Source organism: Sceloporus occidentalis, unplaced genomic scaffold (genome assembly GCF_023333645.1).
Source record: "Sceloporus occidentalis isolate IW3139 unplaced genomic scaffold, rSceOcc1.0.p SCAF_3, whole genome shotgun sequence".
NCBI lineage: Eukaryota > Metazoa > Chordata > Lepidosauria > Squamata > Phrynosomatidae > Sceloporus > Sceloporus occidentalis.
In genome coordinates this window covers 43728475-43744442 of record NW_028316983.1, presented here as the reverse complement: position 1 = coordinate 43744442, position 15968 = coordinate 43728475, and the positions used below count along the sequence as shown (strand labels likewise).

General features: G+C 41.6%; 1 protein-coding gene across 1 annotated transcript; it reads right to left on the bottom strand.

Moving 5' to 3' along the window:
• Nucleotides 1-665: 665 nt before the first annotated feature.
• On the bottom strand, nucleotides 666-11641 carry LOC149315839 (tetraspanin-18-like). The gene is made up of 6 exons (XM_089518552.1): nucleotides 11585-11641; nucleotides 7502-7693; nucleotides 6886-6960; nucleotides 5689-5787; nucleotides 2894-3073; nucleotides 666-824 (listed from the first exon to the last, which is right to left on the bottom strand). The coding sequence occupies exons 1-6, from the start codon at nucleotides 11639-11641 to the stop codon at nucleotides 666-668; spliced, it is 762 nt and encodes a 253-aa protein (XP_089374678.1).
• Nucleotides 11642-15968: the final 4327 nt, after the last annotated feature.

The following is a 15968-nucleotide window of genomic DNA, read 5'->3' as shown; positions in this document are numbered from 1 at the left end:
TTGCTGGAGCATTCCTGGTTCTTCCTGGGATAAGTCCTGGATCAGTGCAACATCATCTAAAAATCTTCAATGCAATCAAGTGACTTTGCCCGGAGTATGCCTTTTACTCCCAGCTTTTTTCCCCATCTGAAAATCTCCATAGTAAGGAAGACTGACCATGCCTGCTCAGTTTTCTGTTGCTGTGCACCTTCAAATCATTTCTGACTTATGATGACCCTATGGGGGTTTCTTTGCAAGATTTGTTCAGAGGGGGTTTGCCTTTGCTTTCCTCTGAGGCTGAGAGTGCATTTTTCACACAATCACCCAATGGATTTTCATGCCCAGGCAAGGATTTGATCTCCAGAGTTGTAGTCCAAGCCACTACAGCACACTGGCTCTCTATCCAGTTTTGTGCCCATCTACTAATTATTGACAGGGAATGCTAAGGTAATTCTTTCATAGCCCTTCACAGCTATTCTTTGTGAAGTAGGTCACACAGCCATGCTATTCTAATATACCAAAGAGACATGAATTTTTGGTGTAAAAAGTGTTCCCAAGGCCACAATTAATTTATACATTTATATATTGTCCTTTAGGAAGAGTCCTCACAAGGCAGCTCACAGCAAATGAAACCCTGTTGCTGGCCATTTGAGGCCATAACATGTGCATTAGCCATGGTAGACCATTCATAACAGAAAGCTATATAATTCCATCAAGGAAATATGAGGTTCTCTTCTTTTAGTGATACAAAATTGCCTTACCTCAATGGCTAGTACTCCAAAACAACAGGCCTCAGTAATCAAAACATATTTCTTCAATATCCTGGCAATTGTGGAGAAACAGCCCTGCAGTGAATAAAAGGTACCTAATAGAAATTGGTCCAAGGGTAACTGAGAATGCCAATAGAATTACAAAGTACGTAATTACTGTAGTGGCTCACCCTACAATATTAGACCTTTTTGAGGATGTGACTTTTAGAATGTCTTTCTTTCCTCTACTACATCTTCAACTGATTTTTAAAAATTACTATAGTCTTCCAGATACAAACAACATGCTAGCACAAATATGTCTTAAAGCCTGGAAGTGACATTAAATGTTCCTAATGGATGAGTGCAATGCAATAAACAGTGCAGTATTCATTCATGGTAAGCCTACACATGGGTGCATTACAGAGATTAATTGGAAGGGATCCCTAATCGTAGGGCACTGTCTGAAGTCTCAGGGTACTGCTATGGTTGCATCCACATTGCAGAAATAATCCGGTTTGCCGCAACTTTAACTGCCATGGCTCAGTGCTATGGAATTCTGGGAAGTGTAGTTGGTTGTGGCACCAGAGGCTTTGCTTTGTGGATGCAACCATAGCAGTATCCTGTGAGCCTTCCACAAGCCTCAGAGCAAATGCAAGACCTGGGAAAACTCCACGGCTTGCATCCTTTTAGGGACATAAACATCTGTAAGGGAAATTTACATGTGTGTTTGGACTTTTGTGGGGCACTGTGAGGTTTGTTATTTCCCTCCTTCCTACACAGCACTCAACCCCCTCGCCTTACTTAACAGCCTTTGAAACTCCCCACAAGACTATTCCCTTCTTTGTAGAGAAAAGGCAGGGACACAGAAGCATCTCCTCATAACCAGATACAAAACAATGAAATCAATATTGCAGATCTACTAGGGTCCTCTGGAGATTTTAGTACCGCTGTAATTGTTTTGTGTCTGGCGATGGGGACACAGCTGTCCGCAATCCTGCCTACTTCCCACAAAGCATAGAATGGCCATGCAGAGTAGCTTCAGAAGCTTTTTCAATAAGTCAGACAGGTGGTATATCTCTAGGCCTAGTGTAAGTCTATGTGTGGACCTACTGTGTTATGCTGAGCTATAGCGGGTTCATGTACAGGTTCATGGATCCTGTAGTTAAAGCCATGCGTGATGCAGGTCCTAATAGGGAAGGCAACAACCCATGAGTTGGGCACATTTCATCACCTGCCCACCTCCCCCACAGTTCCAGGTCACCATATTACATGGTTAGCCAAGTTTTAACCACATTTTGCATCCATGTGCTTGGATTCCCTCATGCCCATTTCCACAGTCAGCTGGTCCAGAAGCAGTTCCAATCCCAACACTTGTTTCTGCAACATCACTAGCAAGGTCCTACTCACTGGTCTCTGGTTTTGGCCTTGAAACCTCAGAGAATGATCTGACACCCAATTAATAGGTATGCTGTAATATGGATAGCATGTAAATGAGACTTCCTGGGCCAACCATTTATAATGCCAGGCAAACATAGCACTGAAAACATTCACATGTTCAAAAGCAGCATTTTACTTTTCAGACTGGAATAACCAGCCAAAGATCAATCTTTCACTAAGTGATACGAGACAGCTAAGATTGCCAAAGAATGACTTAAAGACCCCTTTCCAATCTGGTTCTGCAAGAAAGTTCTTCTCCATGCCCTGACTGCACTTTTGGAAGAAAAGTAAGTCCAAATTAGACAAAAGCATGTGGGCTGAAAGAACTGCCTGAGATTTGGTGCCTTGTTGATAGGTGTTGATAGAAAATTGAACATCTAAGAGGAAAAAAAATACAGGAACGACCTGAAGAATATTCATGCACATGTGCATGCATATATATAGATACACACACACACACACACATTAAAAACTAATAGATTTGTTGTAGTCTAAGCTTCCATGGGCTGCAGACTTGTTGGATGAATTAAGTCCTTGGTTGGCCAACAATAATATTTGCATCTATACTGTATGTATGCATAAAATCTGGCGTATACATTAACTGGGTTCTGATAGGGTCTCTCAACAGAAGATGTAGTTACATCAGTAAATGGTCTGTTTAACCTCTGTTCAGACAGTGAGAATCTCAAAGGGTTTCCATAGCAGTTAAACTTAGCAAATATCCTTACCTGGCTATTAATAAATTTTGGATCTTGCTGTTTACAGTGCTTCAAGTCCAGAAGCTGAGCCCTCTTTTTGAAACTGATACGAGTGCAGCAGGCATGAGGCCACAAGTCATCTGGCTGCTTCTCTCTAAAAGAAGAGCACTCCTGAAAATCCTCAGGTCCTGAAATGCCACAACATGCAAACTAAAAGAAGATGAAAGTAGGACAATCAAAAGCCACTCCTCAAAATGTTATTTAATCAAAGAGATTTTCATTAGGTTAGTCTTGTGTGTAGCCACACCTTAAACACTGGCACTGTTCTCTTTATTCTGGTGATCCCGTGATCAAGCATCTGGCAAAAAAGAGGGACAAGTTTCTTGGGGATGGGAAACCTATGGCAGAGATCTATGCCACTGGGACCAAAATCTCTGAAGCAACTTCTGCTACTTCTATTACTCTTTCAGAACCAAAGCCTAGAAAGCCATTCCTTGATTGTAAACTGGAACTATCAGTCACTAGGACTATAACCTCTCTCCCCTGCTTGGCCTTTTTCCATTTATGGTGAGGTTGTGGAGCTTACGGAAGGGTCAAAATTATATCAGTTTTTTGCTTTTCCTGTTTCTTTTTAATGAACTTTCTCAAAATGGATTTAAAGCCTTGGACACAGTCCATTTTTGCCTCAGGATTACATCCAAATATGTCTGAGGCTGAGATATTTCCCTTGGGTTTTTGCTTTTGCCAAAGCAAACTGCATAGCCCTGGTATTCAGATGTGAGTTCAAGATACAGCTGTTCCTTCAGTGTCTTGAAAAGATTCCATCCATCTTGCTGTTCTTTTAGCTTAGACTCTCTGCTGCTGGCTGTTTTTTTAATCTCAATTTCAGTGTTTATTTTGATACTTGCCACTATATAAACAATGATTGAGAGTCAGGGCACAAACATTGCATTAAATAAATAAAATTATTGCATTGGGAAAGGGTGAAGGACTTTCTTCTCATTCTTTCTCCATATAGAAATGCTCCTGCTCTGTTTTTATTTTTATTGTTTTGGTTTAAAAAAAAATGGCCACCGGGACTTTAATATGCACACTAGCCTAGAATGTGTGACTTACTCTGAAGTCCCTAATCTAGGAGCCCAGAGAGCCTGGAGAATCACAGGCCACTAGTTCTGCTTCCCCTGGAGCTCCAGAGGAATACAACATCCCATTGCAGGCACCATTTTGTTGACTTGGAAGTGTTGTTTTTTCACTTTTGGCCACATTTAAGCTAATGAGGCCTGGCAAGTACAGAATATAGTGGAACTATTACTTCCCTCAATTTGGAAACTATGGGGCTCTATGTATTCCTGCATGGCAGAAAGGGGTTGGACTGGATGATCCTTGGGGGTATCTTCCAAGTATAGGATTCTATGTATTCCTGCATGACAGAAAGAGGTTGGACTGGATGGCCCTTGGGGTCTCTTCCAACATAAGATGTGACATTATTGCACTCTTTAAATATCTCAGAGAAGAGGGTGTGGGTCTGTTTTCTGTTGTCTTAGAGGGTGGGATCAAATCTAATGATCTGAAAATACAGGAGCAGTTCAGAGTAAAGCAGTTCAGCAATTGAACCAGTTGCCCAGAGAGGTGGTGGGGTCTCCTTCTCTTGACATCTACCTACTGGGGATGTTTTAGCTGGAGGTCCTGCATTGACCAGAGGGTTGATGACAGAGTCAATGGTCCATGAGACTCCTTCCTATGATTCAATGACTCTGCAATTCTATAAAAATAAGGCTGTTCCAAGGATATCTCCCCAAGACAGCTTGAAAGTTCCTCATCTGGCCCAATGATTGGGCGGAGGGGGGCAGGTTGGACAAAATAGTTCTGGGCTGGGCAGTCCCAAAGGACACATGACACCACCAAACCACCCCAGTTACAATGATATATCTATGGCTGAGATCCTGCATCAGAAGATATAGTGTAATATTCCACCCACTACATTATGTGACCCCTCTCCTCTATTGCAGGGCTCCTCTTCCTCCTGAAGAGTCTCCTCTCCATGGCTGGTGGAGAGCAAGGAGTATTAGGGAAGAGTCTAACTATGTTTCTATAGCAAGATCCATCAACCTCCAGAGACCCCCCTCCCCTTTCCAGGTGGTCCCAAAGGATGCCTTTGTTGTTCCGTGCCTGCTTTCTCCAGTGCCCTCCACTATCCACTGAATTGCTCATAGAAGGAAGTTGAGTCTTGAGATGGTGGACACTGAGGGAAGTAGTGTATTGCTGTCTCTTCAGTGACCCTAAAAAGACATACGTTGGACTTATGCCTGCATGTATCGCTAACAATGTTACATTACAATTATAATCAAGTGGTTCAAATTCCATCTTGCTAATTCCAGATGTTTGTTAAAGCAACTATGCCAATTGCTTTTGAGAAATGCAAAAGCAACTATTTTCTTTAAAACCCAACTATAACAGTATCTAAATCTGGGAGGGGGGGTGGAACTATAACTTTCACTAATTATTTTTTAAAATTTCACAAGTTCTGATCCAGAAGCACCCAATGTATGTCTCTTCTGATTTGCAGCCACTTTGCAAATGTGTATAAATGTGGCCTCTTGTGCCCAGATGCCCATTAGACTGATTGCTTAGACTAGAATCAATTAGACTAGAAGGACAGAACAATTGTACTATGCTGGATGGAATCAATTATACATCCATTCTTAGCATCTCTTTGAGACCAACAATAATGCATTCCCTAATCACTTTTGCTCCTACTACATGCTGGCTGTGGGTGTATCAGTTGACTAGTGATTTGAATACAACGGCTCCTTTACAAACTGTACCATGATCATGAAGGTGTTCCAAGTTCTGGAGAACACATCTGAACTGTTGTCTCCTTGGTAATTCTGCTTTAGCTGAGTCAGAAAAAAATCATCTTGGATCTGAAGAAAGAAGAGTGCAAAATTATTTTATCTTGCTACTAAGCACAACATTTCAAATTGTTATGATGCTGATCATGGTAGATTGTACAACCCTCTCCCTCCTGATCTTCCTTGCCTGAGTGAGTGAGTGAGCAAGGGAGCACACATATACACAGCTGGGCGCCACAACTCTTCCAATTACATAGGGCCAACTGCATGTAAAAAACAAGTTTATAAAATACTAAATACACTTCCAATTCAGAGGTCCAGTCAGCCTTTGGCTTCTATGTCTGAACATTTTTTTAAAAAAAATTGTGAGAAATTGTGACACATACACCAAGCTTGCCAGACTATTCCCAGCCTATAGTTAGCCCACCCACCCCAATTCCATCCTGATCCTGATACACACGTAAAAAAAAAAATCCCCCCTAAAATTACAAAGTAAAAAAATGAGTTTTTAAATTTATATTGATGCCTAAAAGAAGCAATTTTACATATGTCACAGAATTGGAAATGATGTGAGTACAATTTTTTTGCTCATATAGACAACTCCATAGACTCACTGGTTCCTTTCCTGCAACAACAGGAAATTGTCCAGTTTCATTTCTAGAGCAACCAGCAAGCCAAGCATTGGCTACTCTAAGGAAATAGGTGCAAGCCACTGTGAGCAAGGTAGCCACAGGTGGTCCCCACAGGCACCTCAGCCACAACATTAAACTTTTATAAATGGATGGAAAGATGGATAAGACCCGGAATCGTCTGATGACTGGAGGTACCTCTGTATTCTATCCACCTGAGAAAAAAGTGAGTTATGAAGGTGGAATTACTTTTAAAGTATGTGTAAATATGGTGGCATAGTAATGCTGTTATTGGAACTGCTATTTCTGTTAGCACTATCTGAATGCCACAGATCAACCATGTTTGCCCCAAACCCCTTATTCTTGTTAAATAAAAACAGCACTTTTTTTGTTTTGCTTAACCTGAAGAGCTAAATTCTTGCACATAGAAGACAAGACAGGCCTTGTAGCTGTAGAAAGACTCTTCTGGTGACATATGAGCAGCAAAGCAGTTACTTCTTGTACCCCCATCTTGCATACCCAGTCCAAGCCTAGTTGTTACCTTTTGTCCATGGACATAAATGAGTGTAGCGGCTACAATCTCCACAATGAACACAAGTAGCACCAGCAGAAAGAACTGTGGAGTGATAAGAACAAGCAAGACAAGAATCAGATTTCTTCCTCTCTGCTGTGCTAGAAATGAATGTAGACTTGCCTACAAATGCTGATCCCAGGAACAACTCTAAGGTTACCAATAGCCTTTAATCGTGACATGGATTGGCCCAAAGATTTTGGGACCTTTCACACAGTGCACAATTAATGCAGTTTAATATCACTTGGTTGGATGGGATTCTGGGGTTCATAGCTTGGCGAGGCACTAAATCTTTCTGTCAGAGAATTCTAAATACTTCACAAAATGACAAAGCCCAGGATTCTATACAATGCAACCCTGGCAATTAAAGTGATATCAAAATGCTGTATTTGTGTAGTGTGAAAGAGACCTGAGTATGGCAAACAGGACATTGGTGTTGCACAATCCACAGCTGTCCAGCCTAGCAGACTGTCCAGTGTGCCACACCATGTAGTAACATTACTGGTCTTGCCCTGAGTAATCCCTTCCCAGCCCATATTTTACTCAGCATTCACCCATAATTCCTAACAAACGACAGTTCACTTACAATCAACAGCATTTCTCTGTTTCGAGTGATGGCTCCATAGCAGCCCAAGAAACCCAGGAATGAGAGTGTCACGCCCACAAAGATGACAAGATAAGCCCCTGCATTGAGGTAAGGGCTAGAGATGATATTCTGAACTCCTTCAGGATCAGTGACCACCCAAATGCCCACACAGAGGAGACAGATGCCTCCAATCTGAAAAAGACACATAAATGAAGTTAACTGTCTGGTTAATATCTTAACTTGGAGTAGCCAAATTGTGGCTAACACATGTGGTTGGGCTTTGACTCCCATTAACCCTAGCCAGTATAACAAGTAGTGAGGAATGTTGGAAGCTATGACATCTGGAGGGCCACATTTTGCTTACCTTATCCTGCAATTGTTTTAATTGTTCAGGCACCCACCATCTCATGTCTAAAAAGGTATCTTAGCTACAGTCCTGTCCTCCGAGAAGATGAATGTATTTTCAAGCAGGACAAGATGGCTCTTCATCCTTACCCTCATCCTAAACATCAAAACAATGTTCTAAAAAGCACTGAAGTTGCTTCTCCCCTTCTGCTCCTGGCCACCCACCTCTAAAGAGAGACATTCCTCAAACATCTTCATAGTGATTAAAATCTTCCTTGACAGGACCTTAACCCAAAGGCAGCCTAGCACCTTAGCCATCTTCTTTTAAACTTTTCCTAATAAAGTCCTCTCTTGTTTTTTAGGCTTAGTGCTGAAGGATTGGATGGGGTGTTAGCAGCCTTGGTCATCTCTTGGCAAAACAGTGACTGGACCATCAGTATACACCTTCATCAGGTTCCATGAAGCTAAACTGCCAGCAAGGGATATAAGGGATTCTTGACTAGTAAAAACAACCAGTAATAGAATTCTGTTGCCTGTTGATTGTGCCCAGAGCTACACTGCTTTTCCAGCATCCCAGAGTGAAAACATCCTCCAAAAATTAAAACAGAAGTGGTCTACTTACTTTCTGTTTTTCTAAAGTAAAGGAGGCTAACTAGTCTTGCCCTTTAGCACTGACTCTTTTTTATGGGTACACAATCCACTAAATAAGGATGATATCATCATCCTCTCTCTTCCTTTTGGGAGACAGATAGTTGACTAAGTAAAGCCCTGGATGGAAATTTCTGGGAATCTAGGGGAAGCTTGGGAATCTGGGAGAAAACTTAGAAGACTATGAAGAATATCGCACAGTATTCTGAGAACGTTCTGGGAACCCGATGGGAATGGAACACATTTCAGTTTACCGCACGTATGTGTTCCCATTGGGTTCCCAGAATGTTCCCAATGTGTTCCACATGCGTTCCAGGGTGGGGACGTATTAGATGTGTTCCCAGCGAGCTGTAACGTTCTCAGAACATTCCATAAGAAGTCTGTGCAGTATTCTTATCCGTTCCCAATTCCGTTCTCTCATTCCTCCGTCTCCTGATTGGCCTTTCTCTATAGTCCTCCAAAGTCCTAGAGCATACTAAATTTTTCATTGCTCTCCCATGTATGACGCGCCTCCCTCTTTGACAAAACTAACATAGATTTTATGCTATTTTCCCCAAACTCTCTCTCTCTCTCTCTATATATATATATATATATATGCGTGCACATTGGCAATATGGTTCTAAATGTTGTGTGTGTATATATGCATGTATTTAAATATATGATTCTGTATGTGTCTGCTTTCTGCACACACAGACACACAAATATATATATATATACACACACACACACACAGAAACTATACATAAAATGGCTAATGTGTGCATATTTATATGTGTGTGTGTGTGCGCGCGCGCGTTTGTGTCTTGGTTTGTTCTGTGCACACACCCAAACACCCAAAAATACAGACATATTTATATAGATAGAATTCATAGCAGTAACTTTCACAGGCTGAATGTTTGCAAACTTAAACAGAGTTGCAAAAGTCGAAGATACTGTGTCGCCAACAGATAGCAATGTGTCTAATAACATTTTTCTGTAGGGGTGTGTTAATGGCCCGCCTCTGTTGGCTGTACACACCATACAGCATGATATCAGAGGGCGAGGGTTTATAGGACATCTAGGGACAGTGGATGCAGTGAGACGGATGACCGGACACTACAACAGGGACAATCGTCCAAGAGGAGAGGAGGACCCTGATGCAGGGTGTTTTTTTTAAAAAAAATCTGTCGGCCTCAAAGGATGTTGTGGCTCGATTCCCTCCGTGCTTTTGACAGATACTTCTGGGGCTGGTGCTGGCTTGGCGTTGGGGGATTCCCTCCCCTTTAGTTGATTAACAGAGAAAAGGGAGGCATGCAGGAAGGAATGTAGACAGGGATTGGTTGGTTTGGGTCAGATGTGGGGAGAGAAGGAGACTATTGGATGGCCAGGTTTTGGGCATTGAAGCCCGCGAGGCCATTAGGGAAGAGGGGTGCTGGCATGCTGGGGAAATTATGCTCCTCTTCTTTCTCTACCATTCACACAAGATCAAAAAATGCTTTCTCCGACGCCACCTTTACACCCCACAAGGAGGTCACCAGACGTCTTCTGGGTCAAAACAACCACAGAGTGGAGACGTCATCAGTACACAGCCCTCAAAACGAAATACGCATGCGCTACAGCAAAACGTTCTGGGAATGTTCTCAAGAAAAAGGGATGCGCTGTGCTGTAAAATGCGTTCCTGTAACATTTCCATCACATTCCACTTTCTTGAATGTGATAATACCCGTTCCCAGAACGTTCCCAAAACGTTCCATCTCGTAACGTTCTGAGAACGATATGCGATAATCTTCTATCTCTTCATCCTGGAGGATGGAAACTTCATCAGCTAGTTGACCTCCTTCAGTAATTAACTGATGAACAAAGGATTTCCATTTCCCAGGGATAATGTGCATCTGGTTTATAGCACTTAAGTATCAAAATTAGATACTTTGATAGTTTAAAGCATTTGACTGGAAAATTAGCAGAGCTGCTTCCCCTGACTGCTTTTCAAAGTTTTTCAAAACAACTTCAAAGTAGATCAAGTTGCCTGACTTTTTGTTGTAAAGAAAACCAAACAACTTTATGAAAGAAACAGGGCTTGGTCTCTCCTGTCCCTACATGATTCCATAACTCTGTGCCTGCCTAAGGTATTTCAGTAGGATGCTAATCTACCTTGTGCCAGGATGCTGTAGCAGGACTTGGTGATTCTCATGCTGGGCATGACATGTCAGGGACCTAAGGCTGACATATGTCTGGCATTCACTCTCAGTGCAGCATCATCCTGCTACTGTAACCACCTCTGCCTACATGGATCTTCTTCAGTGCAGTATCTTAGTTTTGAATTTGGATCACATGTTGTGCACCAGCATGGTAACTTCTGACAGATCCAGGGACTATGCCTGATGAAGATGTGTCCCTTGAGCCTGCCTCTACCATTCTGTTGTTGAATGTGAGAATGCACAATTGGCATGTCTCTGATCAGGCATCCATGCCCACGCCTAATGCTGCATGCATTGTTCTTTTCTGCAAATCCTGGGTCAGTGCTTATAAATGACATTCCTCATGCTTACATCAATTTCTGTCCAATTTACCCCATTTTGTGGCTTTATTACAAACTGAGCAGGAAAGAAAACAACACCGTAGAACCCTCATGTTTGTTGTTTAAACAATCATAACTCTCTGATCCCTACACCCTATCCTGCCAAAAATGCACAGGGATATCACCTAGCAGCATGTATGTCATGCTCAAGCAAATTTCCTACAAAATGACACAGAAAGACATAAATGTTCCTTTTTAAAATTCAAATTTGAAATGTGCCTACCATGCACACACACTCATGCCTCTGCAAGAATTTATCTGAAACTGGTGGACATCATTCACCCAGAAAGGCTAATATGGCTGTGAATCTCATGTGCTATTTTAAAAAAGTGTAGAGGTTTGTTGATTTCTCTATCATATACAATGAAGAAGGTTGTAGAAACTGGAACAACAGATAAAGCAATCTATGGCTGGATCTGAGGCAAGCCAGGATATTAGCCAAAGACTCAAAATTGAAGTAGCCTTTATCCATGCCAATTGGTCAGGTTCCAAGGGGGATAAATATTTTGTGCACAGCCCTACCAAATACTCACAAACACTAGCCCATTGAACACAAACATCATATACTTCATAAGGGATATCACCGCCATCTTGATGCCAACTTGGTCCAGTAGGTATCTAGAAACAACCAACAGTCCCTGAAGAGAAAGAAAAGGAATTATCAACGTAACATATTTTCTTCAAATCCTTTTTTGGACTACAACATTCATAATCTAGAGATAAATGGAGCATGAAAGTTTGAGTGAGGTAGGGTAAAGAAAAGAAAGCTTTTTAAAATTACTTGTTGCGCTAGAACTTCCTGAATCAGTCAGGCAGCCACATTGGCTGGGGGTTCTGGGAGATGTAATCCAAAAGGTTACTATTTTAAGTTCTGGTTTTCTTTGCTGTACCTCTCCCAAACATCCATGGTCTCTTCTTCCCTGCACCTGCTGGTAAAAAGTTTTGTTGCTGGGAAGAATGACTCAGAATTGGCCACTCCTCACAGTTCAGTAAACCAGTGTTCTGAAATCTAATAGCAAACCTTTATTTCAACAACTGGAGAAGTTAACAGTAAGACATCTGCAATCAGAACTACCATCATCCGCAAACTCAAGCATAGAATAAGCAATGTCTTGCCCTATCCTTTATTTGTTTACAAATTAAAACATTTCTATCTCTAGCCTTAATGGTTCCCCTCCCTTCACACACTTTTGCATTTCGTCTCTACTTTCTTTTCCCAGGAGTCTGCCCTGGAAAATCGTCCTCCACATATCTACACATTCTTCAGCCAAACAGTTATCTTCTCTTTGGACTAACAGTAGAACACTATACAGTCAGCCCTATATCCACGGATTCCTTATTCAGGGTGGGTGTCTGTCTGTCTGTCTGTCTGTCTGTCTATATAAAACCATTTCTATTCCATTGTATTTAATGGGACTTGAGCATCCATGGATTTTGGTATCCACAGGGTGTCCTGGAACCAAATCCCAGCAGATGCCAAGGGCCAACTGTAACTCCTGTCACACCAAATTAGACAAATATCAGACAAATTGTTGTCTAGATTAAGGCAGAAACATAACAGATTCTTTTCATTCTAATGGATGGAGCCCGAAGAAGACTGAAGTCTTTTTGATTAAAGAAGACATTTTGTAAAGGGTTGATTATGCAATATAATGATGGAGCCCAGTTCCTCCTTAAAAGGCTAGACAAGAAATAAACTAAAGATGTGCAAAACAACATGGTAAGGCTAGAAGCCTCCCATTTAATATAACATTTAAAACACATGAACCTTTATGCACTACATTAACCAATTAATACTGTACAACAACAAAGCACATAGCAAATTCTGCCAGTTTCTGATACAAGCAAGTATTAGCAACATCCTGTAGTTTAAGATCCCTCCCTGGCCTTCCTTTCTGCCTACCTTTCTATATAGCACTCAAATAAAAATCTAAATTTCATATTTACATTTATGATGGAGCTCTGTTATGATGTTATGCTGGCACTGATGCTGATCCACAAGTGAATGGACTTTTTTGGAGCGTGCACAAGGCAGGATATCACCTCTGTTATCGCCTCTGCACCCCATTGTCCTCTAGCTCTCCAGCATAATGGGACTTGCTTCCGAATAAACATGGTTAAAATGGAGTTGAGAAAAATAAAACATTGCCTCTGGGAACATGTCCTTAAAGTGGCTATCAGCATAAGAAGCCACATATCCATAAAACATTACAAATACAATGAACAAAAGTAGACAACAATACACTTTTAGGTCTGGATTGTCAGAAATACCAACACAGAACAATGTTTTAGCTTGCCTCAATTATCATTGTCTTCTTCTCTTCATTGACTTTTGGCAAATATTTACCATATTCTTTCTCTCATGGAGTTAATGACACAGACAAAATCCATACCTAATTCTCTTTAGTTGATTTCTTGGTCTAGCTTTTTAGCTTCCAAAGGCCTTGTGACAAGCCATAATGCTTTAAAATGTCCACTAAACAGTAATAAGTATTTCACTGGGTATAGGATTGCCTCCTAAAACAAGGTATATATAAAATGAAATGAAATAAATCTAACATATAAGGCGATCCCACATAATCTCTTCCTAGCCAACTCTTATTTTTACTTACCAAAATAATCAAAAAAGGTTTTGGGTTGGCATCCTAGGTTGTCATGTTCTTTTCAGCTTTCGGTGCTGTACAACAGGGCCAAAGAGAGCCCCTGCGATGCATTGCAACATCAGATCCTCCTATAGAAGTAGAGACTAATAGCTCATAAGGAACACAAACCACCTTTGTCGAAGGAAAAGTATGTAGGGCAGCTGAAGAAGGAACCAGGATCACACCACTAGCAGCACTGGGAAGGGTAATTAAATACTTCTCCACTTATGCAGCTACCCAGGGAAATGATCTGGACATAACTGGACAGAAGGTGAACTTGGGAATGAATTATTTCTGAGAAGCTTCTTTAGCTTTCCAAAGTGCACAGCCTAAATAGCAGCTGTAATGTGATTGCAATCTGATATGCATATCAGTGCTCCCAAGGGAAACCCTTATTAACATGCAGAAGTCTGAACTAACACAATGATTTGCCTGAAGAAAAGGCACCCGATCTTATTTGACTGAACCATGATTAGGTAACAGGACCTTACTTCCTTTTGCTTCCCCCCCCCCCCACCCCACCTCTTAGTAGCTAAGAGTAGCTTAGACCATCTTGTGTTAGTTTTCAGAGCATACACATTAGTCTCTTGCAGCATAAAAAGAAGGAAGAGAGTGGAGGAAAGAATGTAGCAGTACCTTTAAGACTAACTGGATTTCATTTTTGCATGAGCTTTCATAGATATAAATCCACTTTGTCAGATGCAATACAGAGTGATAATAAATGCTCAGGTGTAAAATACATTTATACAGTTGTGAGAATGGGATGGAATGTAACAGGATCCAGAAGGATGCAAATCATGATGCTTGTCCTAAATTTTCAAAGAGCTGCATAAGGTGATACATGTCTTTCAGATCTTTACAATGATCAGTTAGTGACATCAACATGACCGATGGTTAATACCTTGGCTGATGGTATTGAAAGCTGCTGAGAAGTCCAGTGGAACAAACAGGAGCACACACACCCTGCCCCTTTCCCTGTGTAGGTCATTCCCCAAGATAACCAAAGCTGTATCTATCCCATAACCAGACCTGAAACCAGATTGAACTGGATCTAGGTAATCTGTTTCATCCAGAAACCTCTGGAACTGGGAGGCCACCACATGCTCCAGAACCTTGCCCAAAAGTGGAATGTTAAAGCCAATACTGATCAATAATGGTGGGATCCAGGGAAAGATTTTTTAAAACAACAGCCTCACTATAGCCTCTTTGAGGCAAGATGGAAACTTCCCTCACTGCAGTGAGGCATTCATCACTTTCCTTACCCACTCAGCCAGTTCCCTTCTGGCTGTTTTGGGGAGCCATGAGGGGGCAAGGATCCATTGGACCTATCTCATCTACAGCATCCAAGTCAGAGTGGATCTGAGCAATTTTGTCGGCAAAGTGCCTTGCTAATTCTTCACAGCAGGCTGTTAAATGTTCTTTGTTTTCTTCTTGTGAGCCAAAGTGTAAAAGGCCCCAGATAACTCAAGACAGCTCCACTGGATGACACTGTGCAGACACACTGGTGACTGGGAAATATATTGTCTTTGCTGCCACTATTGCCACAGTGAAATAATGGTGACAGACATCAGGAATCCATCCATAACCCTTCTAATGAGTTCTAGCCTATGTTTGGTCAGACTCACTCTGAACTTCTACCCTTGTTGCTTTAGTCTCTGACTCATCTATTTCATTACTGCCAGCTCCCACATGAACCAGGGGGCAATCATGTCCACCTCCCTCACCAATTCCCTATTTCAGAAATCAGACAGGGCTTTGACAGGCAACTGGGAACTCCCTGAGCCATCAGAGATCCATCTGGATCCATAAATCTCCTGGAGTGGGCCACCCTGGCAGAGGCTCTGAGACCCAGTGAATCTCATCCTAATCATGCAACAATATCTGCATTGAGATTCTTCCAAACCAAGCAAACTACAGCAGAGACATCTATAGAAAGGGTAGGCCTATGACTCCATCATCAGCAATCTTTCTTCCTCCTGTATGATTTTTTGAACATCTTTTGCCCGATGGAAAAGCCAATGGAGCATTGAAAGCTTGCATTATGTGTTTTGTGCATTTTGGCTAGCTAGCCAACAAGGGCATCCACTCCTGTGGATTTTTTTTATTTTGCTGTATGGCCAGCACAACTATCTCTGAATATGTTTCCAGGTAGTGATCAGTTCATAACAACAAAACTAAAAAGTTTTTCCACACCCAGATCATCATCCTGATCAACAGAGAAAACCAGGCCTAGTGTGTCCTGCAGCATGAATGGTACCAGATATTACTTGGGGCA

Coding starts and splice junctions, on each gene's coding strand:
- LOC149315839 (XM_089518552.1), bottom strand. CDS start 11,641: ATGGCGGTGATATCCCTTATGAAGTATATGATGTTTGTGTTCAATGGG. Junction 7,694..11,584: donor TGTTCAATGGGCTAGTGTTT/GTGAGTATTTGG, acceptor TGTCTTTTTCAG/ATTGGAGGCATCTGTCTCCT. Junction 5,788..6,885: donor TTTATGTCCATGGACAAAAG/GTAACAACTAGG, acceptor TTCTTTCTTCAG/ATCCAAGATGATTTTTTTCT.